This window comes from Aspergillus uvarum (assembly GCF_003184745.1).
Source record: "Aspergillus uvarum CBS 121591 unplaced genomic scaffold BO82scaffold_3, whole genome shotgun sequence".
Classification (NCBI taxonomy): Eukaryota; Fungi; Ascomycota; class Eurotiomycetes; order Eurotiales; family Aspergillaceae; genus Aspergillus; species Aspergillus uvarum.
In genome coordinates, this window is record NW_020291300.1 from 117,823 (window position 1) to 143,686 (window position 25,864).

The 25,864-nt window shown below is 51.3% G+C and overlaps 10 protein-coding genes and 3 non-coding genes across 13 annotated transcripts; 7 read left to right on the forward strand and 6 right to left on the reverse strand.

Annotated features, from left to right (window-relative positions):
• Positions 1-789: 789 nt before the first annotated feature.
• On the forward strand, positions 790-2,620 carry BO82DRAFT_325484 (putative GTP cyclohydrolase II). The gene is made up of 4 exons (XM_025632874.1): positions 790-1,057; positions 1,121-2,077; positions 2,127-2,408; positions 2,459-2,620. Exons 1-4 carry the CDS (start codon positions 950-952, stop codon positions 2,462-2,464), a joined length of 1,353 nt encoding a protein of 450 aa, XP_025496599.1. The 5' UTR covers positions 790-949; the 3' UTR covers positions 2,465-2,620.
• Positions 2,621-4,674: 2,054 nt separating this feature from the next.
• On the forward strand, positions 4,675-6,335 carry BO82DRAFT_415513 (MFS transporter; the record flags this gene model as incomplete). Its single annotated transcript, XM_025639957.1, has 1 exon — positions 4,675-6,335. The coding sequence occupies one exon, from the start codon at positions 4,675-4,677 to the stop codon at positions 6,286-6,288; it is 1,614 nt and encodes a 537-aa protein (XP_025496600.1). The 3' UTR covers positions 6,289-6,335.
• Positions 6,336-6,671: 336 nt separating this feature from the next.
• Positions 6,672-6,771, reverse strand: BO82DRAFT_t29. The gene has a single exon. It is a non-coding gene; the product is annotated as a tRNA-Thr (tRNA).
• Positions 6,772-6,989: 218 nt separating this feature from the next.
• Positions 6,990-8,770, reverse strand: BO82DRAFT_325485 (uncharacterized protein). Its single transcript, XM_025632875.1, has 5 exons — positions 8,490-8,770; positions 7,736-8,428; positions 7,513-7,639; positions 7,397-7,453; positions 6,990-7,300 (listed from the first exon to the last, which is right to left on the reverse strand). Exons 1-5 carry the CDS (start codon positions 8,560-8,562, stop codon positions 7,231-7,233), a joined length of 1,020 nt encoding a protein of 339 aa, XP_025496601.1. The 5' UTR covers positions 8,563-8,770; the 3' UTR covers positions 6,990-7,230.
• Positions 8,771-9,126: 356 nt separating this feature from the next.
• Positions 9,127-9,199, forward strand: BO82DRAFT_t21. Its single transcript has one exon. It is a non-coding gene; the product is annotated as a tRNA-Thr (tRNA).
• A 63-nt stretch (positions 9,200-9,262) lies between these two features.
• Positions 9,263-10,136, reverse strand: BO82DRAFT_300238 (putative DRAP deaminase). Its single transcript, XM_025632047.1, has one exon. It carries the CDS (start codon positions 9,959-9,961, stop codon positions 9,422-9,424), a length of 540 nt encoding a protein of 179 aa, XP_025496602.1. The 5' UTR covers positions 9,962-10,136; the 3' UTR covers positions 9,263-9,421.
• A 235-nt stretch (positions 10,137-10,371) lies between these two features.
• Positions 10,372-15,324, forward strand: BO82DRAFT_300241 (NACHT and WD domain protein). Its single transcript, XM_025632048.1, has 3 exons — positions 10,372-10,466; positions 10,540-11,458; positions 11,506-15,324. Exons 1-3 carry the CDS (start codon positions 10,464-10,466, stop codon positions 15,270-15,272), a joined length of 4,689 nt encoding a protein of 1,562 aa, XP_025496603.1. The 5' UTR covers positions 10,372-10,463; the 3' UTR covers positions 15,273-15,324.
• A 1,202-nt stretch (positions 15,325-16,526) lies between these two features.
• Positions 16,527-17,637, reverse strand: BO82DRAFT_397579 (uncharacterized protein; the record flags this gene model as incomplete). Its single annotated transcript, XM_025638943.1, has 2 exons — positions 16,527-16,558; positions 16,617-17,637. The coding sequence occupies 2 exons, from the start codon at positions 17,635-17,637 to the stop codon at positions 16,527-16,529; spliced, it is 1,053 nt and encodes a 350-aa protein (XP_025496604.1).
• Positions 17,638-18,824: 1,187 nt separating this feature from the next.
• On the reverse strand, positions 18,825-19,685 carry BO82DRAFT_397580 (uncharacterized protein; the record flags this gene model as incomplete). The annotated part of the gene is made up of 1 exon (XM_025638944.1): positions 18,825-19,685. One exon carries the CDS (start codon positions 19,683-19,685, stop codon positions 18,825-18,827), a length of 861 nt encoding a protein of 286 aa, XP_025496605.1.
• A 667-nt stretch (positions 19,686-20,352) lies between these two features.
• On the reverse strand, positions 20,353-20,433 carry BO82DRAFT_t28. The gene has a single exon. It is a non-coding gene; the product is annotated as a tRNA-Arg (tRNA).
• Positions 20,434-21,133: 700 nt separating this feature from the next.
• BO82DRAFT_415523 (SGNH/GDSL hydrolase family protein) lies at positions 21,134-22,604 on the forward strand (the record flags this gene model as incomplete). The annotated part of the gene is made up of 4 exons (XM_025639958.1): positions 21,134-21,268; positions 21,324-21,763; positions 21,810-21,920; positions 21,995-22,604. 4 exons carry the CDS (start codon positions 21,134-21,136, stop codon positions 22,581-22,583), a joined length of 1,275 nt encoding a protein of 424 aa, XP_025496606.1. The 3' UTR covers positions 22,584-22,604.
• Positions 22,605-23,013: 409 nt separating this feature from the next.
• On the forward strand, positions 23,014-23,670 carry BO82DRAFT_397582 (uncharacterized protein; the record flags this gene model as incomplete). The annotated part of the gene is made up of 1 exon (XM_025638945.1): positions 23,014-23,670. The coding sequence occupies one exon, from the start codon at positions 23,014-23,016 to the stop codon at positions 23,668-23,670; it is 657 nt and encodes a 218-aa protein (XP_025496607.1).
• Positions 23,671-24,769: 1,099 nt separating this feature from the next.
• BO82DRAFT_397583 (uncharacterized protein) lies at positions 24,770-25,482 on the forward strand (the record flags this gene model as incomplete). The annotated part of the gene is made up of 2 exons (XM_025638946.1): positions 24,770-24,880; positions 24,994-25,482. 2 exons carry the CDS (start codon positions 24,770-24,772, stop codon positions 25,480-25,482), a joined length of 600 nt encoding a protein of 199 aa, XP_025496608.1.
• Between the last annotated feature and the right edge of the window lie 382 nt (positions 25,483-25,864).

Genomic DNA, 25,864 nt, shown 5'->3' on the forward strand with positions numbered 1-25,864 from the left:
GTAGTCAAAATTTAGTTTGTATACCAGCTATAGAAGATGGAAACTATGTTAGACATGAATTAGTCACCGCCAACAGAACTGAAAGTTACTCAAATGTTAGTCACTGGAGATATTCTGAAATTACTTTTTGATCGTAGTCGTAAATGCAAACAATGATGCTGAAGGGATAGTCTTAAGCATTCAAATCTACTATTGCTACCAGTTCTGGTTGAAAGTTTGAGGCGACCAACTGACTGGTTTTTGAGGGGAGGGAAGCTTGGAATGAGGGGCTGGTCATCCGCCCTGCTGTCCCTCCCCATCGTCATCGTGCAGCGGCAATTCATTGATTGATCCAGCTGCATGGACCAGCCCGGATCGCGCCTCTCACCGACTTCCCCCCACACCCAAAATGATTTGCTGAATCTCATCTCAAGGATAGCCATGGGCTTGGCCGATAAAGAGATTAACAGGAGGGGGGGATAAAGGTACACTATGTACGGAGTAGTATCAGTGCTTATCAGTGAGCCCTGATCGTCCGGGGTGGAGAAGATAAGGAAAGGTCCGCAGCCATGATAAGCAGCAACCCAGGTAGGATAAGATAATAATCAAAATGTAGGCAGTGCGGGGAGAGACTACTACTGTTGAGAAAGAGGAAACCCAAGAATGAGAGAAAGCCTGGATCCAACCAGGCAAAGCAAGCATTGAGGCCCAAGTCACATGCACCCTGGTATGCCCAGCAACAGCTGTAGCATTTCATTCACTGTCATTCACTGGGTGACAGCAGCCTGATCGGTCGGAACAAGCTACAACTTCTCCCCCTCTCCCTCGCCATTCTCCAATCCCCATCGTCATCTTCTCTTCCCCTTTACCCACTTCTTCATCCTCTTCCTTCCCCTATTTATGTCGCTTGATCCCTCCCTTTCTTTTCTCTCTCTCCTTTCCATATCCTCTAATCTCCTCCCGTTTCACCATGACTGCCAGTACCCCGCAGCTCGATACATCCCCCAAGCCCGCTGAAGCGGCGACGACCGTCGTTCAGTCGCCGACTTCTACTTCTCGTTACAGCAAGCACATTGTCGTACGTGCTGTTTCCCTGTTACTGACTCTTACAGAGTAACCCACTGACCCACACTCCCCATAGTTAACTACCTACCCCGGCCAAAGCGGGATCGACCCCGTCCCTCTCGAATGGGGCGCCCCCGATGCCAAATCCCGCGGTCCGGTGATCGTCTCCCGTAGCCCGAACCTCCTCAAGCGCCGCAATGCTATGGGCGCTCACGGCGGAAGCTACAGCATCTACAACGCCCTCGCCATCGCGGCAGGTGACCTGGACCCGGATTTTCGCCCGGACCTCCGCAACAGCGAACCTACCTTCAAATTCCCCCCGCAGCCCGCCTGGGGCGACAAGACCAAGATCGTGTCCATGGACCCTTACGGTCATGATGTTGTCAACCAGTACCGGGACGAGTTGGAGGCCGGCTGGGACATCCGGCCCACCATGGCTGTCACGCGCGCGAACATGAAACTGGCGGAGATTGGCGAGGCCGTACGTGAGGGCAAGCTCGATGTCGACGGGTCGATTGTGATGGACTCCGGCGGTGAGGTTCGTGTCACCAAGGTCGCCGTGGAGCCCGTCTGGTACCTTCCCGGAGTTGCGGAGCGGTTCGGCGTGGATGAGGGGACGCTGCGGCGCACGCTGTTCGAGCACACGGGCGGAAGTTACCCTGAACTCATCACGCGCCCAGATTTGAAGGTCTTCCTGCCTCCGATTGGTGGGTTGACTGTTTACATCTTCGGGCCTCCGGAGCGAGTTTCAGATGAGAATGTCCGCTTGGCGTTGCGGATCCACGACGAGTGCAATGGCAGCGATGTCTTCCAGTCGGATATTTGTACGTGTCGTCCGTATTTGGCGTTTGGTATCGCGGAGGCGATCCGGGAGGCGCAGAACGGCGGCAGTGGTGTGGTGATCTACTTCCGCAAGGAAGGTCGAGCTCTCGGTGAAGTCATCAAGTACCTGGTGTATAATGCTCGCAAGCGCGGTGGTGATACTGCGGACAAGTACTTCACTCGCACGGAAAATATTGCTGGTGTTCGAGACGTAGGTGTTGCCCAGATATCCGGTCGGTCACTACTAACGCGATGTCTAGATGCGCTTCCAAGCCCTCATGCCCGACATTCTCCACTGGCTGGGCATAAAAAAGATTGACCGAATGCTGTCCATGTCTAACATGAAGCATGACGCCATTGTTGACTCCGGAATTAAGATCTTGGAGCGTGTTCCTATCCCAGAGGATATGATCCCCAACGACTCTCGCGTCGAGATCGATGCCAAAATCAACGCAGGCTACTTTACTACCGGCAAACAGTACACGATGGAGGAGCTGGCCGCTGTGAAGGGACGCGGTTGGGAGAAGTGGGAGGATGTTACGGTATGTGGTGTTCTTTGGGTTTGATTATAATCGAGACTAACTCTTGATAGCACTGATTCCATGCCTGCATCTCATGAACCATGACCATTCTTGAACCGGCGTTCATGTCTACTTTTTGCGCTCACAATCATACCAGAACTGCATAGCAAGACTCTTTCACAGATTGAGAATAACAGGAATAACATAAATATCACAGCTCTACTTGAATCTGCACTATGGGATACCTCTTGTATAATCGCAGCGGTAATAGCGTGTATGCTACCTGTCATCGGCTTCAGTCATACAAGTAGTCTCGAGCCGTAGTGTGATGGTCCCGTCACGTCATCACCAATCATTAACACTAGGGCTCCCCAGCCGACACAATTCGTGTTTTGACAAAGTGTTAGATTGTAAGCCATGGGATACATTGCCGACTACAAGTCTCGCAGCTCTACCCTAAGTGATTGAGCAGCAGCTAGGCGGACTCATATGTTAAATTATAAGAGAAAGAGCCTCCCCGTACTAATGGAGAAGCTTGCTAGCAAGGCTGTTTAGACCTTTGATCGCCTTTCATTCTCCAACTCAACTCAAGTAGTTCAGCAAAATATCATACCCCGAGTCGAAGTTCTCTCTTGCCATAGCTGAGAATGATGTTGGGTTGTTATACTGGCCAAGAGAAAAAAAAAAAGGTAAATTGATGAGACCCCAAGATCGTCCAGGCGGCAAAGTAAACTTGAATTGATAAGAAAAGACAAAGTGGAATGAGCTGATGTGGCAACAAACCTTGACATTTACATGGTAAGTTAGCATATACTTGGCCCGACCGGAGAATAAAACAAGGACTAACCTGTCTACATAACAAGTACGTAACTAAACCGGTCGGGGATCTTCCCAGATAAGTGGTTAACAAATTAGATGTGTTGTGCTGTGCCGTAGTAAGGGATGATGATTTTGCTTTGGGCAGGTATTTACTAGGTCGTTTGTAGTTGCTTATGGTAATATGTTCACACAGCGAACTGCTGTTGAGGAGGACTGCCTGTCCTATGCTTGAACTGGGGGCATGGAGAGGGGAAAGATGAAGTTGGCCAAGCATACTCTCGCAGATCATCGTAAGCTCTTCCTGGATCCGCCAGGTGAGATTCTATTCCAGCTTTTGTGATTGGAGGGTTGGGTGATCTACCTTGGTTGCTTCTATGAAGTATTGACCGTCATTGCAGATGCGAATGTCATGCGGTGTTATCCTGTATGGCCACAGATTTTATATTTCCAGAGATTTTTATGCAGTTAGATATTGATGTGCTCTGCGATCTACAGGATTGTAAACATAAGCTTTCGTCCAAGACTAGACGGCATTCTTAATTCTGAAGACAAACAATTCTATCTAATATAGTTCAAAGTAGTGTCTCTCTCAAGTTATTTGCGTGTAGTCAAAAACTACATATAGCCGATTTGCAGTTGTTGAACGTTCGGCTACGGTGCCGGGGAATTGCGAAATCCATTGCCACGGATGGTAGATAGATCTACCTGCACGGTGCTCGTCTTCTTTTCAGTCTCCATCTTCTGCCATGTTGGGTAAATGCACCGCAATAACCCTGGCTTGGTAAAGCGATCGAGCTTTTGCCGCATCATGTGCCCGCCGTAGGACAGACAGGTCAGTATCACAACCTTGGATCCGGAGGCCAGGCGTATTCTATTGACAGATAATCGAGAGCTTGTGTTGCAGACTCCAAGGCCCTTATCATAAGGATGAGTTGCCCAAAGAGTACAGTATGCATTTGAGATCAGCCGTGCATCGTGCCACCGGCTTTTCCTAGTCCTACAGTGGGTCAACGTCAAGGGTAGATGGAAGACGATCTGCTATAGAAGCTTATCGTGCCGCTTGCTTGGCGCGAGCAGTGAGTGGATAATCTTTCACTGCATATAGACGGAGCGGTTATTGGCTACGCTGCTGTGGAGATCCTGGAGCACAGAAGGTATCACGAGATAGCGATTCTGCTGTAAGCTCGGCAGATTTGAGGATTAAGTTTTGCTACTGTAGTTTCCCTGTCGTTCAATCTGTATTCTCTTTCGAGTCGATCTTTTGGTGACGACAACTGTGAAGCCGATCGTGGAGACGGGGCTTTATATTGCTGTTTACCGACACGGAAATGAGGTTTGTTGATTACCATGCTCTAAGATACTGGGATCTATGTTGGAATTGAATCATAGTAAGTATATCCGATCTCTCCCTGAGTATACCCATAGCTGACAGCGATTGTTAGTAGTATCAATATATACCTCTGTGTAGATGGCGCCTTCCGGAGAGTACGCTGTCCTGAATAGGAAAGTCCCATTCCTCCGCCTGATCTTCGACGATGGCTTCATCAACCACGACATCACGAACCACCGTTACGAAGGCTCTGGCACCGATGCTCACCCATACATCGTCACCTGGCTGGCTGACGACCCCCGCGATCCGATGAATTTCCGCGACGCCACGAAGTGGGCCGTCGCCGTGCTTTCCACCCTGGCGAGCCTGGTCGTGGCGTTCTGCTCCTCGGCGTACTCCGCCGGACTGGTCGACATCACCAACGAATTCCATGTCTCGGCAGAGGTCGCACTCCTGGGATCCTCGTCTTTCGTCCTCGGGTTTGCGCTGGGCCCGTTGCTTTTGGGTGCTCTGAGTGAGGCCTACGGACGTCGGATGATCATGCTGGTGAGCGGCGTGTTCCTGACGGCATTCAGCGCGGGCGCTGCAGCATCCCCCAACATCGCGACGGTGATAATTCTCCTCTTTCTCGCGGGCAGCCTGGGGTCCGCGCCCGTGGCGGTCTCCGGAGGCGTAATAGCCGACTTGTTTTCGGCCAAGGCCAGAGGGGCGCCTATGGGGCTTTACGCGGCAGTTCCCTTCCTTGCCGTGCTAGGTCCGGTAATCGGTGCTGCAGTCGAGGTTGGTGGTGGTTGGCGTTGGATTCAGGGGGCCATGGCTATCCTCGCGGGAACAGTCACCCTGGCCCTGTTCTGGCTGCTGCCGGAGACATATGCGCCCGTGCTGCTGGCCAGTCGCGCCAGGCGGTTGACAGAAACCACCGGCCGCGTCTACCGCAGTATAATGGACATCGGCCACAGCCGTGAGCACGTCGTCGGGGACGAGCTGCGCACGCTTCTCCTCCGGCCCTGGGTGCTTCTCTTCCGCGAGCCGATCGTTCTGCTTCTCTCTATCTACAGCTCCATCCTCAGTGGGATCACGTACATGTCTTTCGCTGCCTACCCAATCGTATTTCAGCAGATCCGGGGCTGGAACTCACTGGACACCGGGTTGACCTTCATCGGGATGCTGGCTGGGGTTCTGTGTGCAATACCCCACGTCCTTGTCTCCCACACGCAATATGTCAAGAAGATGTCCCGGACTCGCTACCGGGACACAGCCCGCTTACCACCAGAAGTACGTCTGCTTGACGCTTTCCCCGCCAGCATTGCCCTCCCGGTGGGTTTGTTTTGGTTCGCGTGGACAATAGTTCCTGTGAGCATTCCCTGGATCGTTCCCGTTCTGGGGAGTGTCCCGGTTGGGTACGGCTTGTTGATGATCTTTCTGCCCTGCTACAATTATCTGGTCGATTCGTATACAATTTATGCAGCGTCCGTCATGGCTGCATGCACCCTCATGAACTCTGTCTTTGCGGCTGCATTCCCTTTGTTTACGGATCAGATGTATCAGGGCTTGGGGTCGCAGTGGGCGGCGTCAGTCCCGGCGTTCTTGGCTTTGGCGTGTGTTCCGATTCCGTTTGTGTTGTATAGATATGGGGCGCTGATTCGGGCGCGGTGCTTCTACGCTGCAGAGGCGGATGCGTATCTTGATCGGATGCTCAGGGTGGAGGTTCGAGAGGTGGAAGAGTGGAAGGATGTGCACTGTCAGGATTGACTGACACTGCATGCGAGGAATGTCTTTAATGTCGAACACAATGTCTAGGAGATCAAACAATGCAGCCAGTAGTACTCCCGTAGCCGCAATTTGTCGTGCCATGCTTCTATATGATTCTCACCATCTCATCCATAACCCCAAGACCTGCTGTAGCTGTTTCTCAGCACCACGTATTCCCTGCCCATCGTATATCATCCAAGTTCCGCATTTGCCATACATCTCAGTCCTCAAAGGCATTTTCTCGCACAGCCTCCACCACAACGGGCATATACCCTCAAACGACGCCCCCCAACCCTTCCCCCTGCCACCATCACCACTTCCCAACTGCATGACGCCCTGATGACGCCCACGCCTCGCTCAACTGAGCAAAAAGAGAGAAAGAATGCCGCGACTGGGACTCGAACCCAGAATCTGCACTCCACACCGCTAGCATAAGGCTAGTACGGGGGCTCTGCAATGTTAATACCACTACACCACCGCGGCGGTTTGTTGTACAGTAGCACTCGACACTAAAATATAGCCCCACTTTTCGTACCGCCTCAGGCACTAATATGGGGCTTTCTACGCCACCAAGTGGGTCTCTGTATACTTTTAGAGCATTTATAGGATAGATTGATAACATCCACGGGTCCTTACAGAGAAAATAATGTGGTTCCGACATTACAACTGGTTGCTTCCTGGATTCTTTATCATTTATCCCAGTAAATTGGAAGTCTGGTGTATGGCGGACACTAAATCGCCCTGCGACTCCGACACCAAGTTTAAACCCCTGTCATTCCTACTACGAAATCAATAACAATTTGAAAACCAAAACAAATCATGTTCTTGTCGTGTCATGTCAATTTTGTCCATGTCTGGTCCTAGAACCGGTTTACAATTGTGTTCCGTCGCTTCTCTCTTATTTATCATTGACCTCAATTAGCTCTCATTAATAGGCTGGGCTCAAGTTAGTGGCGTAGTCTCGAGGTCTTGACCATACCTCTGAATCAAATCTTTCATGTCGCCTAACATCCTGTCATTTGGTCAGTCTTTTCTGTCGTAAATCTAATCTTCGTTAAAAAAAAAAAAAAAAAAAAAAAAGAGAAGAAAAAGGAAAAGGCGGTCTTACTGCACTCTAAGCCCTTCGTTATCTGTAAAGAGGGCAGATACGTGGGTGTTAAATCGCCTTGCTCTCGTTAGTGTCATGTTGCCGCTAGGGGAATCCAGAATAAACCGCCAACTCACAACTTATACAAGTCGAGACGTCCCTCATAATCCTCTTCGGGTTCGGAAACCTGGATATAAGACCGATATGCGGCGAGGTACTCTTCTCCAAACCGATTGCAGATCGGGCGCCATTGACCGAACTCATCTGCACAATGTCTCTGTTAGCATCTCACCCATCATCCCTGCAAGTATGGACACCAGTGGCACCCGAACAAAATACGAATGAATATGGGGCCCTCACATTCATTGTGCGCATAGAAGCAGCAAGCATCATAAACCAGAGACAGGTTCGTCTCCACATCCACCCCGGAGTTGGCATACCAGAGATCCCCATGCACGAGCGCTGGCTTCACCGACCGACCCTCACTTTCCAACGGTCGCAGCAAACGGGGGATCACCCGCTCGAAGATCACGGGCGCGAGGCGTTCGAGTTCCGGGTCGGAACCCTTGGCCTGGATCTCCAGGTCAAGCGCATGCCGCAGGCTCTTCGCGAAGAACACCTCCCAGCTGTCCTCCCACTCCGTCATCTGCGGCAGGTTGCCATTGTGCGTGACCACATGGAACCCGAATCGGCCCGTCGGGGAGACGCTACTGTTGTGGAGGGCGGCGAGACGCGCGGCGAATTGGTCGGGATCCGGCATCTCGCTGATCATGTCGCGGTACTCGCAGAGGAAGAAGTGCTGGTCGGGATCAGATTGCAGGGGTCCCCAACCGAGCGGCTCGGGGGCGAAGTCGGGCGTAACGGCGTAGATCGCTTTCATGGACTCGAATTCGCCGCGCACCATGTCCCGGGCTCGCTCGCCGCCGGGGAGAACCTTCGTGAAGAAGGAAAGAAGGCGCCCGTCGGCGAGCTCGGTGTCAATCCGGTAGGTGGAGCCCCAGAAACTGATGCCGTGGCTTTGGATTCTGAGTACGCGGCTGCCTTTAGGTAGTTCTTGAGGGGAAAGTCTGTCAGTGGAGTTTTCTGGGGGAATGGTCGGATCTTGATTACTGACTCTGAAGCACATTGTGGTCAATTGAGCCGTTCTCGCTGCTTGAGCTGTTTTCATCGCCTGTAACATGACTCATGTTGTCGAATTGTGCCTTGGATGACACCTGAGGTGCTTGGCTCGGGGGTTCAGAATCTGACTCGGGAAATGTGGGTGTAGTATTGTGGACTGCCGCTTGACGCTGGGTAGCTTGTTCTGAGCTGGAAACTCTTCGCGCGCACAGGGCGATGAGTTACAAGAATCTTTCCTCTTATTTCATGAATTAGCGACAGGTCAGCAGTACATTGTCAAAGAAATCGCATTGCTAGTTTACTAGTCCCGCGTTCGACGGGGGGCACACCAGCGGCAAGCGCCATGGTGGAGTTGCGCGCCGCACGGGGAAGCTATGATAGGCTGCCCTTACCCTTTAGTGACAAGTATGCTACCTAGAGTAGTAACTAGGTAGTTACCGCCTGAAAGCCTAGCATTGAACTTGGGTGAAATACACAAGTAGTTTCGAGGCTCGCGACATCTCTCACGTAACTGACCTTTCTTCCCCTACTCTTCGAATTTACCGAGCTAGAGAATTTACCGAGCTAGAGAATTTGTATGCGCTGAATTTTGAGTGGATATTGTACTATTCTGCTGCCTACGTCATCACGAGGCTCGCATGGCTTAGATGGTAAAGCGCAGCACTAGTAATGCTGAGATCCTCGGTTCGAGTCCGAGTGTGAGCATCTCTTTCTTTTGATTACTCAATTTCTTTTTTGTCGCCTGCAGAACGAAATATGATGATGATGCTATCTAATTCAGCACGAAGATTTATTGTTGTATCTATCAATGCGCCACTGTGAGCGCAACAAGCGTAGGTTGTCACTTGAGATCTCAAGTGATACTTCACCTGTTAGGACCGTCCACTAGCAACTGGTACGGTACATGCATTCATATGCAAAACAACTTCAGCTATCATGCCCCGCAGTCGAGACCTCGGTTATACGGTCCTCCATCCCCTCGATCAATTCCACTCGCACACCTGCATCCTCTAACCGCTTCCGTCCCGTGTTCTCGCCGATGAACTTTTCCGGCTCCGTGATGCCGACGTAGACCACCTTGATCGCGCTCCCCAGTCCGATGATCCTGTCACAGCAAGTCCGATTGCCACTCAGCCTCCTATTGCAGGGCTCCATGGTGGTATACAAGACGGTGTTCCTCGGGAGCACTTCCCCAATCCTCTCTTCGGGCACATTGTGCCGGTCGGCGATTTTGATGAAGCAGCAGTGTTCTGCGTGGGTGTTGCCCGGATCGCCGGTTCGATCCCCGGGTAATTCCATGGAATACCCTGTGGATAGGATCTCGTTCTTATCGGCATCAACTAGAACAGCCCCAACACAGAATTTGGTGGGTGCTGGCGGGGACAGTCGCGCTTGGTCAAGGGCGTATTCCATATAGGCTTTGTGGTCGCCGGCTGGTAGGCACGGGTACGCGGTCGTCGAGCCCATTGTAGTATGGTCTGGGAAAACAGGGAGAGTGTTGTGTGTGTGTGTGTGTGTGTGTGTGTGTCGGTGTCTCGGTGTGGCAAGATTTTGACGCCACAGTGGAAGTACGACTAGAGGATGATGACAAGCAAGATGGTCAATAGTGAAAAGGTCGAAAGCCTATGGTAGTCTAAATACGTGGTGATTGGGGGAAGAGGGAAGATAACAAAGCGTGGTCTCGCCCTTCGTGGGCAAGGTATGGCGGCGGGGTTGCTGCCGGTCCGGCCCGCCATCATTTCGACCGGTTCCATTAGGGGCGCTTAGGTGGCCAGTCAGTCACCTTGTCACCTCGTGATGTTCCCCACCTCCACTGCGTCGAGATTTCAGCACATTCCATTCAAATGGCGCGGAGCCATGGCTGTCCCCCCTCATACAACAAGCTCTGCGACAAGAAAACGAAGAAGTGAGTTTGTTCCCTGATCCTGTGCCCTTTCCAGAAGAAGGGAAACAGGATGCGGCAAACATCATGGTAAGTGTGCAGTCTCCGAACAGGCGTAACTTTACCTTGCAACACTGCTTATGTGACCCCCAATTATGATTAGTCAATCAAGAGCTTCCTCAGTAAAGAGGCCGATCCATCTTCTGTGACTCAATACGGTCGAAGCAGCCCTGGTGATAGTTCCTCCGGGAAGTCATTCTTCACCACGGAAAGCGGTAACGATGACCCCAAAGGACCTCTTGGGTTGAATCTGCTTCATTCTCCAGCAGAGCCTCTTATCGACTTCATTTTTGTACATGGTCTTGGGGGTGGATCGAGGAAGACATGGAGCAAGACAGGGTCGATCTCGCACTACTGGCCGCAAGAATGGCTCCCGAAGGACCCTGCCTTCAAACATGTGCGAGTTCACAGTTTTGGCTATGACTCAGACTGGTCGAAAGGAAAGGACAATTGTCTAGACATTTTCCACTTTGCAAAGTCTCTCCTTGGGGAGCTGAGCACGTCTCCTCATTTGGGCTCCAAGCAAACCGCCATGGTACTTTTGGGGCACAGCATGGGAGGACTGGTCATCAAGAAGACCTACCTGCTCGCGAGTCAAGATACCCAATACCATGCATTGTTGAAACGGTTCTATGCCATGTACTTCTTTGCCACGCCACACAGAGGCTCCGATTCGGCCAGGCTGTTAGAAAATATACTGCACATAACCTATTCTCGCCGGGCCTATGTCTCGGACCTCAAGCGCGGCTCTCATACTCTGCAATTAATCAATGAAGACTTTCGACAGCACGCCGGAAAGATAGAGCTTTGGTCATTCTACGAGACATATAAGCTCAACGTGGGTCTATTCAAAGCACTAATTGTCGATCCCAACTCGGCGACACTAGGATATCCGGACGAGCAGCAGATCCCTTTAGGTGCGGATCATCGATCGATCTGCAAGTTCGAAGGCCTAAAGGACCCTAAATATGTCACTGTACGGAATGCCTTGGCTTCTACAGTGGCGAAAATATCTAGCTCTGGTAGGCTCTACAGCGACATAAATGGAACAAGGCACTAATAGTGACAGAACGCAGCTCGAAAGACGGGCTTCGAAAGGAGCAGATCAAAGCTTTGGGAGAATATATTGGCGTTTGCGACCAGGCCGACGATGACCTCATTCTGGTCGATGATACACGCATGCCTGGGACTTGCGCGTGGTTCGAGATGAAACCGTCCTACGAAAGGTGGAAGGATTTCGACAAGAATGCTCCGATGATACTGCTGGTGACCGGAAAGCCCGCAGCAGGAAAATCCGTTCTTGCAGGCTACGTCATCAACCAGCTGCGCCAAACGAAAGCCAATTGCAGCTTCTATTTCTTCAAGCATGCAGACAAACATCAGTCTCGACTGAGTGCTTGCTTGCGATCTCTAGCATTCCAGATGGCATGCATGAAGCCCGAGATACGAGATATAATTCTAGCCATGCGGAATGACAACGTCCGCGTTGATAATGAAGATCCACGTATCCTCTGGAGAAAATTATTTCTATCGGGTGCTTTCCAGGCCGAACGTCAGCCACATTACTGGGTAATCGATGCCCTTGATGAGTGTGCGTCAATCTCTCATTTCTTCGACACCATGCTGGCCAAAATCGATTCGTCCATCCCTCTAAGAATTCTTATCACTAGCCGAGAGACTCCAGAACTAGGAAATCAACTCTCAATGTCAGGTCTATCTGGATGTGCTGTTGAGCGGATGATGACCGCAGACACACTGGCAGACATCAAACTTGTTGTGGAAGAAAGAGCGAAGTCATTGGCGATTGATGTGACAGACAATCGGGACCTACTCATTAGCAAGATCATGGAGAAGTCGCAAGGGTCTTTTCTGTGGACAGTGCTCGTTCTCAACGAATTGACCAAGACCTACACAGATCAGGAGATGCGCCAAGTCCTTGATGATGTTCCACGAGAAATCAAGCTCCTGTACCGAAGATCTCTGGACTCGATGACTCGAGAGCCGCGGAATCGAAGACTAGGGAAAGCCATCCTGACGTGGGTAACATCTACCATCCGGCCGTTACATGTTGAAGAGCTGGGATCTGCATTGGAGCTGGATATCGGTGATAGTTTTCCTAAGCTCGAGGAAAGCGTAATGGCGTTGTGTGGTCAGTTATTGACGATTGACAAATTTCAAAGGGTGCAGGTAACGCATGAAAGTATCCGTGAGTATCTTTGCGGTAACGACATCGAATCCGAGTTTGCTATCGATAAAATCAAGGCCAACACGCAGCTTGCTAAAGCCTGCCTCTCATATCTGACTAGCGATGAAATGAGACCGCCTCGAACGGGTAGGCGTGGTGCCACCAAGTCTTCCTTCCGGGTCCGGAGCAGGTTCTCCACATATGCCTGCGCGGCCTTTTGCTACCACTTGTCAAGAGCGGATCCGCTGGATAACAGTGTACTGGAACTCGTAGTGAGATTCCTCAGAGCAAACATTCTTTCCTGGATAGAAGTGATCGCCAAGACAAAGGACCTTACTCAACTCATTCGCACGGCGAAACATCTCTCAAAATATGCCGATTCCTCCACTCTGCAGAGATCGCCGCTTTGTCACGAATTGCATATGATCAGAGGTTGGGCAATGGACCTGGCTCGGATAGCGGCAAAATTTGCGGATGCTCTCATTGCATCTCCTAGTGCAATTTACTCGCTTATTCTTCCTTTTTGTCCCAGTGAATCAAAGATCTATCAGACACCAAGTCCCGGGAAAATGGTTGAGGTGTCGGGACTAGCCAAGAGTAATTGGGATGACAGGCTCTCGTGCATGAAGTTTCAACAAGGTCAGACCACCGCGATCTGTTACGGGGAGAACTTTTTCGCCGTGGGTCTGAATTCAGGCATGGTCGCGATATACCACACTGCGACATGTCAAGAGCAGGGTGTGGTACAGCATAATGAGGGTGTAAGATTCCTCCAGATCACCACGCCATCAGACCTCATTATCATTTGTGGACTGAAGATCATCGCAGTTTGGGAGATTCGAAGTCGCAAGCTCCTGCAGAGCTTCGCGTCTCCTCAACGGCCCATCGATATGGTTGTTGATGGCAACGTATTGCTGGTTGCATCTGCGAAGAACTTTCTCGCGTCCTGGAAGCTTGATGCTGATGCTTCCAGCAATGCGAGAAAGCCTTGGAATGACTCGGCTGATATGAGCAAGCACGCGCAGCGTGCACCATCTGCTTTATCTATATCCGTCGGTCATAAAATGATGGCTGTCGCCTACAGCGGAAGACCTATAGTGCTATGGGACCTGCTTGAGGATGCTTACTTTGGCACTTGTGGAAAGAAATTATCCAATGGAGAAACAAGCACTCACTTGGTCACAGCTGTGGTGTTTAACCCAAATTCTGCCATCGATCGACTTGTGGCTTCCTACCTTGATGGGGAGCTTATTCTCATGAATCCGTTCCAAGATGAAGCCATCTCAAGTGTTCGAGCAAATTGTCACACCCTGACAGCCAGTCCAGATGGACATTTACTTGCAGGGGCTGTCGGTTCAGGTACAATTCAGATATACGAGTTCGAAACACTGACCTTGCTGTACCAAGTAAAATCAACGAAGCTTCATATCCGACAGTTGGCCTTTGGTCAAGATGGACTCCACCTTGCGGATGTCAGGGGCTCAGAATGCAATGTCTGGCAGCCTGCACTTTTGGTTCATGACTCAGCGGGTGATAGCAGCAGCGAACACATGCACATTCCGTTTGTCGAAGCAACCACGACGGATGCGAAACCCAAAGTCGTAGCCATCTCTGTCGACACACAACAACAGGCACTCTATTGCAGTAAGGAAGACGGTTCTGTATGTCTCTACAACATCCAAACTGGTGCTTACGTCCGCACCTTATACCGGCATAATTCAAGTGTTCATCTCCTAACCTGGTGGCCCAACCGTGGGATTCTGATGAGTACTGACACGTCGAATAAGATACACGCGTGGAAGATGGAGCGCCGGCGTCAGGAGGGTTGGGTCCTCGAAACCCTACTGCTTGACACTCGCCTCGACAGCAACCATGCAATCACGCAGGTTCTGGTTGGGGAAACAGCCGCAAAGTTTCTTATATCTACGCGTCAGGCTGATTATCTGTGGACAATCGATGGTCAACAGGAGGCCATGAGGGCGCACCCAGATGGACAAGGCTCGCGGAAGTGGCTTCAACATCCAGAATCAGAACATCATCTGATTTGTGTAGAGGGAGCGATAGCCCGAGTCCACTGCTGGAGTGACTGGTCCGAGGTTGCAACTGTCAGCCTTGACATCAATCTGATAGGCCATCACTGGAAAAGTATCAACCCAAGCTTGAGCCAAGGGTCTCTAAGCCTCCTCCTCGAGGCATCGGAGCCGAATGGGCCAGCTAAGACGCACGGGCTTTTTCTCTACAAAGCAACAAAGCTCTCTTTGAGTTTCGAAACTGAGCAAACCAGGAATCCGCAGAATGGGGAGACTAGTCCTCCGGCTATATACGCTGGTCACGAGGATTCAAGCTACAGCGACCCACTCAGTGCTAAGCTGGCGTCTCTCAGCCATCATATCACCCATGTCATTGGCGTCCTTACGCAAACCAGAGTCGTTTTCCTAGACACCCATTCATGGGTCAGCAGCTTCGACCTCGATCAGCCTCGAGAGCAGCGTGCCTCATATACTAGGCATTTCTTCCTACCCTACGACTGGTTCTCGGGCATACAGAATATTTTATGCGCTCTCAGTCAGCGAAATATCCTGGTTGCGTACAACTCGGACATGGCGGTCATCAAAGGGGGTCTGGATTACTCTCAGGTTGTGGAGATATGATCGGGACGACTTTTTATTTAATTAGGAATATAAGCTCCTCTTGAACTTAGCGCTCGCTATGCCTATAGTTTCGCCTTTCCTCACAATGCCTTGCGAGTATATTCCGTGTCTACTGATAGTTCGTTACGCGGTGGAGTCGCATCAATAGATACAAAGATTTTATCGCTACTGGTACCGTTCTACCTAGAAAGAGCGATGCACTCAACGAAATAACCGATGAGATGAATGCTGAAGTCTCAGAACTGAGCGTTGGATTTGCCGATTTACTCTTAGTAGTCTGTTATTTATCCAAGGTACCTCGCAGTTGGTAAAAAGAGGGGGCGGGAGCGGGAGTCTGGGCCCGTGAGAATTTGCCATTATCTTAGCCAATGTATCTTGCGTCGCTGATGAGAATGAATTATGACAGCTTACTTTGGCCATCCTCGACGGAAGACATTTTGGGAGTTGTAAAATTCTATTCGGGTCTCGTGGGGAAAGCTCCTTGAAATGGTGCCCCTTCTTAGGATGATGCTTTCCCGCTTTAGTATCAAACTGTGTGGCTGAAATTTAAATGCGAAGCTTGTCCTCGATCTCTGAGAATTGGCTATTTAAGGTGAAGCTCGGCTCTCTGGCATGGTTTTGATATCATACCCTTCTCTGGCCAAGTGCAACCGCTTGTTCCACTTTCTAATATCATACCGACAAGAAGCTGGGTCATCCATGTCAAAAAGGATGTGGTATCTCAATTGCCCGTTTCACCGCGACAAAGCTGCGTCCAGCCATTCTAAAACAGCATGACTCAACTGTGTGTTATCTTCTTTGCCTGGCCTGTACTGGCCAGCTGCCCTTCCACCCATGTAAAGGTCCGTGACCTGCACCGCGTCGTGGTTGTGAATAGAGAGTTTAAGGTATGAGGGCGGAGCGTCTTCCGCTCACTTCAAGATGGCATCTTCTTCTAGCTCCGAGAGAGATCTATGAAGAGTATTCTTGCTGTCGATGTGAATGAGAAGCTGTGGATGAGTTCTGTAAGCCTGCTCCTATGTAGTGCTGCTTCTTCCTGAGAGGGTTAGTAAAGATACCACTGAAGATAGACTGTTTATATGCAAATCTGAGATGCTGAAGACCGATACCTGGGTTTATATTGTTTAATTGCACATGTTAAAATGCTTTATCTTTGTGGGTTGATCTTCCCTTATTATTACTTTTTTTTTGGTTTGGTTTCCTTTGGCTATGCTTGTAGGCATGACAGCTAACTGTCCTACCAAATGAATGGGCCTACATCTCTGGCATCGCAAGGATAAATGTGTCTTAAAGCAGAAGTCAGTAGAAGCCATCAATAAATCACAGAAAAATCATTCCACTCACGGCGGGTGTTTTCGGGGAGGGAATACCTCCAGGCAGCAAAGTGCCGCACCCCGGCCTCCTCCTTCATATTGAGGTCCATGCTCTCTTGGACCACCAGGGTGTTGCGGATTGGGGCGTCGACACCGACTGCCCAGGGCCTCAACTCGCGGTACAGACGGGCCCAGCGGCCCCGGAAAATCATGCCGTGAAGAGTCACGTTGGGGGGATACAAGGCCCGCACCCGACGGAATTCCAGGTCCAGCGCCTCGACCGGCGCCGCGTCCCAGTCGGGGTATGGATGCTGGACCCAGTACACAACCGGGCAAACGGTTGCCGAACCGACTTTCATCCAGCTCACCATGTAGTCGGGGTGTCCGGGGCGCTGGAACATCGAGTCTACTTCCGACTCGGGGAAGACAGTCCCGTCTTCCCTGATTATCTGGTCGATCCAGATCAACGACCGGGCTTCCTCTTTCGAGTCTTCACCTGGTGGCGGCGGCGACGGTACATTTTCATCATCTGGCTCATGCGGAGCATCAGCCTCCTGCCCGTCCTGCCTGTCTTGCCCGTCTCGTCCATCCTGCTCGTCTTGTCCATCCTGCCCGTCTTGTCCATCCTGCCCGTCTTGTCCATCCTGCCCCTCGTCCTCTGCTGCGGCGTCTTCATCGTCCTTCACCATAAGCAGCATTGTATCCTGCGGAACCTGTTGGAGCTGTACATGCTGTTCAGCCTGTGGGGGCGCCTGGAGAACAGGAGCTTGTCGTGGCTGCTGAGCCTGAGAAGCTTGAGGAGCTTGAAGAGCCTGACGAGCCTGAAAAGCCCGAGAAGCCTGCAGCATAGCCTGCATACCATTCTTAATTTGCTGGAGCTGCTGAATTGGCGAAGGCTGATGCACTTGAGAAGCCTGCGACACCGGAGCCTGTGACGCCGGAGCCTGTGACGCCGGAGGTGCGTGAGGAGGCTGAGGAGCTTGTTGGTCCCTCACGCCCTGCGAGTTGCGCGTAGCGCGCTGTCCACGTACGTTCCAGTATGGACTCGACATTTCTTCTTGCAATTGTTTGCCGTTCAAGTGTGAAGCTAGCGTATAATGTGGATTTGCGAGGGATAATGCATGACCTAAGCCACGACGATAAAGGAAGTACTTATAGACGCCTGTACCAGCGAGTGTGCCTGTTTGGTTCTTAGTTCATAGAGACAAAAGTTGCTAGCGAGGGAAAATTTCGGGCTGTCTCACGGATAACGCCGATATGTCTTTATTTCGTTGATTTATTCTGAGAGAAGTATATTGACAGACACCGGCTGTTAGCCTCAAGTCATTGCTTATCCAGTTAAATTACGCGGACTGACGGACAGTCGCCCGCAACCAAACATACCTCTACCACCACACCACAGAGTATTTATCTATTTCTCTACTGAGATCACTTTCAGAAAAGCATATGCTATTCTAGAAGAATGAAAGCTGATCTTAATAACATCTATCGTACAACCTATTTGCTTGGCCAGTACTGGCTCACTATTTATAACTAGTAGATAGGAAGGTGGCAGGCTTGTCCTATGATATAGTAATAGATAGTAGGTACAAGATAAGAAGTACATTATTCTATACTTGTGTTACAGTAATATCTTCTTTAGCTCTAATAAAAGAGCACTGTTGTTGGTTTATATAAACTAGATGTTACTATAACGGAGTAGAGCACTGCAGGTCAGGCAAGGCAAACGTAGTATCGATCTTATCGCAGGACAATTCCTGGGGTCCTGAACCTAAGGCTCAAGAGCCTAATATACAACTTCATGACAGGGGGGGTTAACAATGGAATAAGTTGTGTGACCAGATCAACCCTAATGAATCAGCGTCGAGATAGAAGCAGGTGGTAGTACAGCTTTAGATCTCTGTTATAAATAAGCCTCGTAATCCTATATCTAAGACAATACTAGTTCTCAATAGAAGAAGCAGTATGAGTATAGACATCGAAATGTTTATATTGAAATCTGAACTACGGGACACTGATAGCAATTTCGTTACGGTTGCTGAATCCTACAGTGCTTAAGACTTTCTTTTTAGTTAACTTATCTTATGATTTTTTTAAATCTTTTCTTTTTATTTTTTATTTTTTTTTTTGTATAGGTTTGTAAGCATAACGGCTAGCTGTTCTACCACCAAAAGGCCTACCACATACTGTAGCATCGCAAGGGAACTGTGCCAGTAGGAACTACGAGTCAGCCAAGAGCTCACCGATAAATTCTCGGATTGGTGGGGATGGCACGCTGCCAGTCACGGACTAGGACTATATGGGCGCGATCCTGCATGTTCAGGGTCAAACTCTCCGCCACCACCCGGGTATCCCGGATGGGGACGTCAACACCGGCGGCCCAAGGCCGCGCCTCTCGGAACAGACGCAGCAGCCACGGGGGCTGCGAGATGCTCCCATGCAGCGTGACTCCCCGGGGCAGCCGGTCCCGCAGAATCAGGAATTCCAGGTCGAGGGCATCCACCGGGGCCCCGTGCCAGGTGATGGGGCCTGGGGCCAGCCACTGGATGGCCGTTAGGACCGTGGTCTCGTTGAGCATTATGTAGCGGATCTGGTAGTTCGGGAACCGACGGTAGGGTCCGAGTACTCGTAGAGGGCGTGGGAAGTTGAGTCTGTTTACTACGTTGACCCTATTGACCGGGTTCGCCCCATTAACCCGGTTGACCCGGTTTGCTGGATTTACCCTGTTCGCTGGATTAGTCCCGTTCATTTGATGAACCCCGTTTACCCCATTTACGAGCATTATATTCGGCGTGTTTGGCGGAGGCCGCAAGTTTGGTGTGCTTGGCGGAAGCGCATCGTTCGGCGCATTGCCCGCGTGCGGCGCATTTGAGCCACCTTGGGCTTGCTGAGCTCCCTGAGCCACCTGCCCGTTCGGGTCTGCCTCTTCGTCCTCGTCCTCTGCCGCGACTTGCACCTGCGGAGGCTGCTGAGTCGGAGGAGCCTGTGAGGCCTGCTGCGGCAGAGGGGCCTGGGTCGGCTGCTGGGCCTGTTGACCCCGATGACCCCGCGAGTTCGACGAAGTACGCTGACCAGGCTGGTCCCAATATGAGTTCGACATGGCTGCAAATTGATTCAGTTTCCTTTGAAGTCGGTTGCTGTTTGACAGGCAGCAGTGTATGCTCAGAGGTGTACCTGTGTGGCTTGATATGTGAGGGCATCCCAAGCAAGCCAGGGAGTACTTATAGATACCACCACTGGGCGAATGTGTCTCTTCAATACTTGGTAACGATGCTTGGTGGAGAGATTGGTTACCGGAATGTCGCGCGGAACATGTCGAGGCTCTCTGTATAGATAAAAGGTTCTTCGCCCTGTAATTGGAAGAACTGTGTCCTATTTAGTAAGGTTAGTCAGAACGAGAGGGTGTTTTTCCCGGGGGAGTGGAGGGAACCAGCAACGAGGCTACTGTTGGGTCAGGGAAGTTACCAGGAAGCCCGGTTCGCCATGAAGGGGCTTTCCAAGATTTATGGTGATGGAGGTTTTGCTTGGGACCGAGTAAATGGTTTCTATGACTGTATATGATTGCCTTATTTGAGTGCAATAACGGTGGCCGCTGAGAGGATGCTTGGCGTCGGCAGGTAGGATGCCTCAGGTGTAGGTAGGCAATGAGACATTGAGGAAGCGAAAAAGCAGATTCATAGGATATTGCCAGTGTGCCAGGTGGATGTAGTCAAAGGAAGAATGAATCCGAGTAGTCCGCAGATTCTGTGGAATACGCAAAAAAGGAACGACCGAGACGCGACTCGAACGCGCAACCACTGCCACATCCCTAACCGGAAGGCAGCGCGCTACCATTGCGCCACCCGGCCATTTCTATGGTTAGTGTTTCCTTACCGCGCGTGTCGTACGCCTAACCATAAAGACGCCGACATGACAATCTGCAGCTCATTGGCAACATCATACACTCCTTGAGCACAGTAGCAAGTGACTTGTCACTTCTCCTTTCCGTTTCAAGCCTAAATATTTTATGAAACTGATACGTTTCTTGAATGCTTTTGTTCGAGATGTCGCTTCCGACACAAGGATTCAAATTCAAGACCCAGCCAGCCAGGCCATTGGAGGCAACTCACAGTGACAGGCTCACATTGTGGTTCAAGTAGATCTCAAGAGTATATTACGTGAAGATCAAAATGAGTATCGAGAGAAATCCTCTACCCTTGACATGAAAATTGGACTGAAAAGGTGAGGAGTTGCTACTTCCTTAGGTTTCTTAATATAGGGATGAAGCAAAGGTCAACTTAGGGATCCTTCCACAACTCTGCTCCAACACAGATGAACGATCATGCCTGTAGTGCCTAACCCAGTTACTCACATATTGCCTGAATGGGCATATTTTCTGTTTCCCCGCATTTTGTGAGTGATCTGCATGGATTTGGTGGAATGTCAAGCTTTTCCCCCTTCCATTTACCCATTTAGCCAGAATGCATGTTTGGTGTCGCAAATGTATAAATATGTCATGGACGCGGAGTGAAGAACATCACAGCATCGCCCCTCCAAGAAAGTATTACCATGCACATTCTCTGCTATACGGCAGCAGCCGCACTCGTTTCGGGCCTCACAGCCGCCCAGTCCTCACACTGGGTCGATATCTGGACTGCCATGCCGCAGTTGACCGAGCCGGCCAATCTTCCACCGCAGCCATTTGTAAGTGTATCCGTTGCTGTTGCAGTTACGCTTCTTGCAACTCATTGCCATAAAGAATTTAAGTTCTGCCATCTTCTTCAACACAACAATTCGACAGACCCTTCGACTCACTCATCCCGCCTCGACAATTCGTCTTCGTCTTTCAAACGCTTTTGGCGTGGATGATCTCGACGTCGCCAATGTGTCTCTTGCCCTTCCTTTGCAGAATGAACTTGGTACAAGCGTCATCGTTCCAAACACTGTCCAACCTATCCTGTTTGATGGTTTTCACAGCATTATCATCCCGCCTGGTAGTTTGGCTGTATCTGACCCTATCCGACTACCCTCCACTCAGCCGAACACGACCATCACAGTCGACGTCTATCTGGCAGATGGTCAATCAGGCGGAGCCATCACTTCCCACCCGGGCAGTCGCACAACTTCGTGGATGCAGTTTGGAAACTCAGTCGGGACAACCAACTTCACCGAAGCATCCGTAGCCAGCGTGGAGCATTGGTACTTAACCCGATCCTCTCGGAAAACCCCAACTGACCATGAGCAGGTACTTCATAAGTACCGTCGAGGCCTATCTACCGAATACAGTCAAAGCCTGCGCCCTTCTGGGCGATAGCATCACCGACGGGAGGGGTAGTGACAACAACAAGAACAATCGGTAACCCTCTTCCTCTCCGTCCATCACCACACCCACACAACCTCAAGCCCAACCCCAGAACTAACCGAAACCAGATGGCCCGACCTGCTCCTCACCCGCATGCAATCCTCAAAATCCAACGCAGCCCTCTCCCAGATCCCCCTCCTCAACCAAGCCGCCGGCGGCAACCGCATCCTCCACGACAGCCTCGGCCCCTCCCTCCTCTCGCGCATTGACCGCGACGTCCTCGCCCACACCCAAGTCCACTGGGCCATCCTCTTCGAGGGTGTCAACGACATCGGCACAGCAGACATGTCGCCCACCAACCAAACCATCACCGGCGACCAACTCATCCGCGCCTACCGGCAGATCGTGACCCGGCTCCACGCCGTCGGGATCCCAGTCTTCGGAGCGACGATCACGCCGTTTGGGACCCCGGCGAATGCGTCGGTGGTGCAGCCGTATTCCGATCCGGAACGGGAGCGGACGCGACAGCGGGTGAACACGTTCATCCGGGACGGTGGGGTGTTCGATGCGGTGCTGGATTTTGATGCCGTGCTCAGGGATCCGGAGGATCCGGAGGTGCTGCGGGCGGAGTTCGATTCGGGGGATCATTTGCATCCAAACGCTAAGGGGTATGAGGCTTTGGCGGGCTCGGTGGACTTGGGAATTTTTTCTAGCTGATTGGGATGGCCTGTGGTGGGGCTTGTTTGGGGCGCTGAATGAGTAGATGGCATGTTCGGAGAGTTAGGGCTTCCCGTGCACTCCTTTGTACTTGACACCAAGAGTAGGATGCCATTAGACCGGATCCAGCAAAGAAGCGTGCATGGTCATGATCATGAAAGAAATCACTCGCGCCATGCTTGAGCCCATTGACTCACTCAGTTCGAACCCGACCACCCCCTACACACTCCCGATATCCCGGAATGTCTCTCAAAGTTGATTGTTTGACCTGGCTCAAGTCTCAGTGCCTACCCCGTTGACCACCATCCACGAACAAATGAACTCTTCTCCAAGAACCTATTTAAGACCTGAAGCCAGTGAAAAGTCGGGAAGAATAACCCCTACAGAAAAGACAGCTCTGACCCAGATAAACGAAGACAAATCCAGCACGATGCTAACAACACCAATCCCCCGGCAACTCACAAACCTCACGAAGAAGCCTCCCAAGTCGAACCCTGGTCTTCTTTTTCCTTCCATCACAGGACTTCCCACCCACAATCTCCCTTTACCACGCAGTGAGAACGTCTCCTCGCCCAAAAAGACCTGGCCATTCTCCAACTACCCCGCCCGAGGGAAGAACAACAGCCACTCCGAAGCAATCCAGCACGGTAGCCTGAGCCTACCCAAGGGGCAGAATGGTTACCCAATACCCAAGTCCCGGGAAGATGCAAACAGCAAAGTGTCTATCCCCCTGCTCGTCCTGTTGCAAGCACTGTTCCGCGATGTAACCACCCTAGCAATGATCCTGGATGACATGAGCAGTCCGCAACTGATTCTCGTGGTTGTCGATGGGCCGGATGCACTACCCGCCCGAATGGATGGAACACAGCGGTGGATGGTGGACCCTGCTTACCGGGACAGGGGTAGGGCGATGACTGTCGATCGGAGTTGCCTCAAGATTCACTGGACTGCTGGGGAGAGATTATTTGATGCGGATGTCTATGAGGTGATTGAGCGGGCGGTTGAGTATGCGATTGGTAGTGGTGGTGGTGGTGGTAGAGACTTTGAGATTCGACCGGTGAGGATGAGGGGTTTCAAGTTTGGGTGATGGAGCTCTGCCATCGGTGCTGACGCTTGGAGCGTGATCGAGCACGCGGTTTCCCGGCTGCACCCCGTGGAACATGGCCGGATAAGGACGATTCTACCTATGTATGCTGTGCGGCACGACGAACCTGTTAAACCACCTAGGCACTTCGTATATGATCTTGAATCTGCTGATAAGGCTGTCGGTACAGATTGAGTAGTTGACTGGGACCTAAGTATACTATCTTCACATAGCTCTGAAGGCGTGTGTAACACTGAATTAACTACCCCTTTTCTGATTTAGGCTGAATAGTAATAGATAATACTGGTTGCTTCTTTATGATCTCATGCCCTTGTGTAAGTTCTGACTCATATCTTAACATCTTAATTAAGGCTTGTGTGATGTGTATTCAGCTTTCACAAGTTCTGCGGAAAGATTATGAGACCTGCTCCTATCTCTCTGTGACTTTTCATGAGCAATACCTTACATTCCTAACATCAACCATAAAACATAAGAAGACAAGTATGTACCACGAAAAGATGAGCGGCTGAGCTGTTTTCCTGTTGCTTGAATTACTTACTTCTTGCCATATAGTTACCTTTTACCAAATCTTCAGCTACATTTCAATCCGTCCCCGCGAAGCGCTCCTCGCCTAATCCAAACTGACAGCCCTCTCCTGAATTGCAGGGTCTCCCTCATCCAATTTAAATTCCTAGGAGGAGCGATTGATGTGTTCTGATTGGTCCTTTGGAAAGTATAGGGTGTCCGTGCACGTGACCTGTCTTCGCGTCTCCAGCCAAGGGCCGTCATTGTATAGAACAATGGGCATTCAAACCCTTTGTGATGAACAGGCTACGTTGACGAGGATCATAACTCTAGCTTCAAAGGATAGGTGAAGCTTCCCGACTCTCTATACCCACAAGCCCTTTCATCATGCACGAAGGAAAGACAAATACAAAATACTTAAGCAGTCAACTCGCCCTGCCGACCGGCTCTGGTACTCGATCTCCCATCATACAGAGCAGTCACGTCCGATCTTCAATCCACGACCAAAAAGACCTATCCAACAGAAACAAAGTAGTCCCAGTCGTATAATCCCCGTGCACCGCCCCATCAGCCAACAATGTCTTCCTCGGCGTCCTTCACCCTCTTCCCTTATCTTCCCTTCGACCTCCGCCACATGATCTGGAAAGTCTCCCTGGACGACATCCCTCAGTCTACTCGGGAGCTATCGGTCCGGATAGGAGTGTCCTGTACCCCATCCAGCGACACCACTAGCAGCCTCGCGCTGTCGCAAGACCCGGCCTCGAAGACGAGGAAAGGGAGCGCGCACTGACGAACCTCAAGGTGCGATACCCCGTCCGCCACTTTCAGGTGAGTCGGGAGACTCGCGCCGCTGCAAGCGCCTATATCACCAAGCAGGAACGACGAGGGGTCTGGCGGGACGAGCACTCGCGTTGCGGAAACCCGCGCCGCTGCGCTCTCTTCTTTGACTGGGAGCGGAAGGCCCTCACCGCTCCACAGCCCCTAGACGGGCTGGTGGGCGATGCGCTGTTCTTGTCGCTTGCGGAGTACCAGCGGTACTGCGAATCCCCTCCGGCCGGTCGCAGCACCAGCACCGATGGATCCGAACAGGAGCAACAGCAGCAGCACCAGCAGCAGACGGTGCGGTGGGGGACCGAGTGGCGCTGGAGCCCTCCTGGGGCGGTTTGGTGGCCTCGAGAGGAGCAGTGTGCTAAACGGTGGCATCGACAGTTCTATCTGCCGGCAATAGAGGAGCCAAGGGTGGCTTTGGCGGTGCCGTTTGACTGCTGGGGAGGCATCCGAACTCGTTGAAGAATGTCTTGCAGTGGCAGTGCCCGGATACACGGTTCGGACCGCGGTTGACTGACCTGGTCGTGGTCGTGAATGAGCTGCCTGACCACGGGGACCAGATAACCGGCGAAGAGCACTGGTGTGTAGAATTCGCCCGGGATATCTCACTGGAAGGATGGGGAGATGCCGCAAGGGAGATCGGCACTAGTTGGAAGGATATGATGTACTTTCACAGGGCGGAAGCGTTGGCCTGGACCTGTGAACTGTTCGATCACATTCTAGCTGTGCGGGTTGTGCCCTTGGGGGTAACAACTGTCCTGTGATATAAAGCGTCTGCTTCATACTCTCGCCTCCCTTCATTCCTGTTTCTTTCCACAATCAAACGTCATACTTGCCTCAAAAC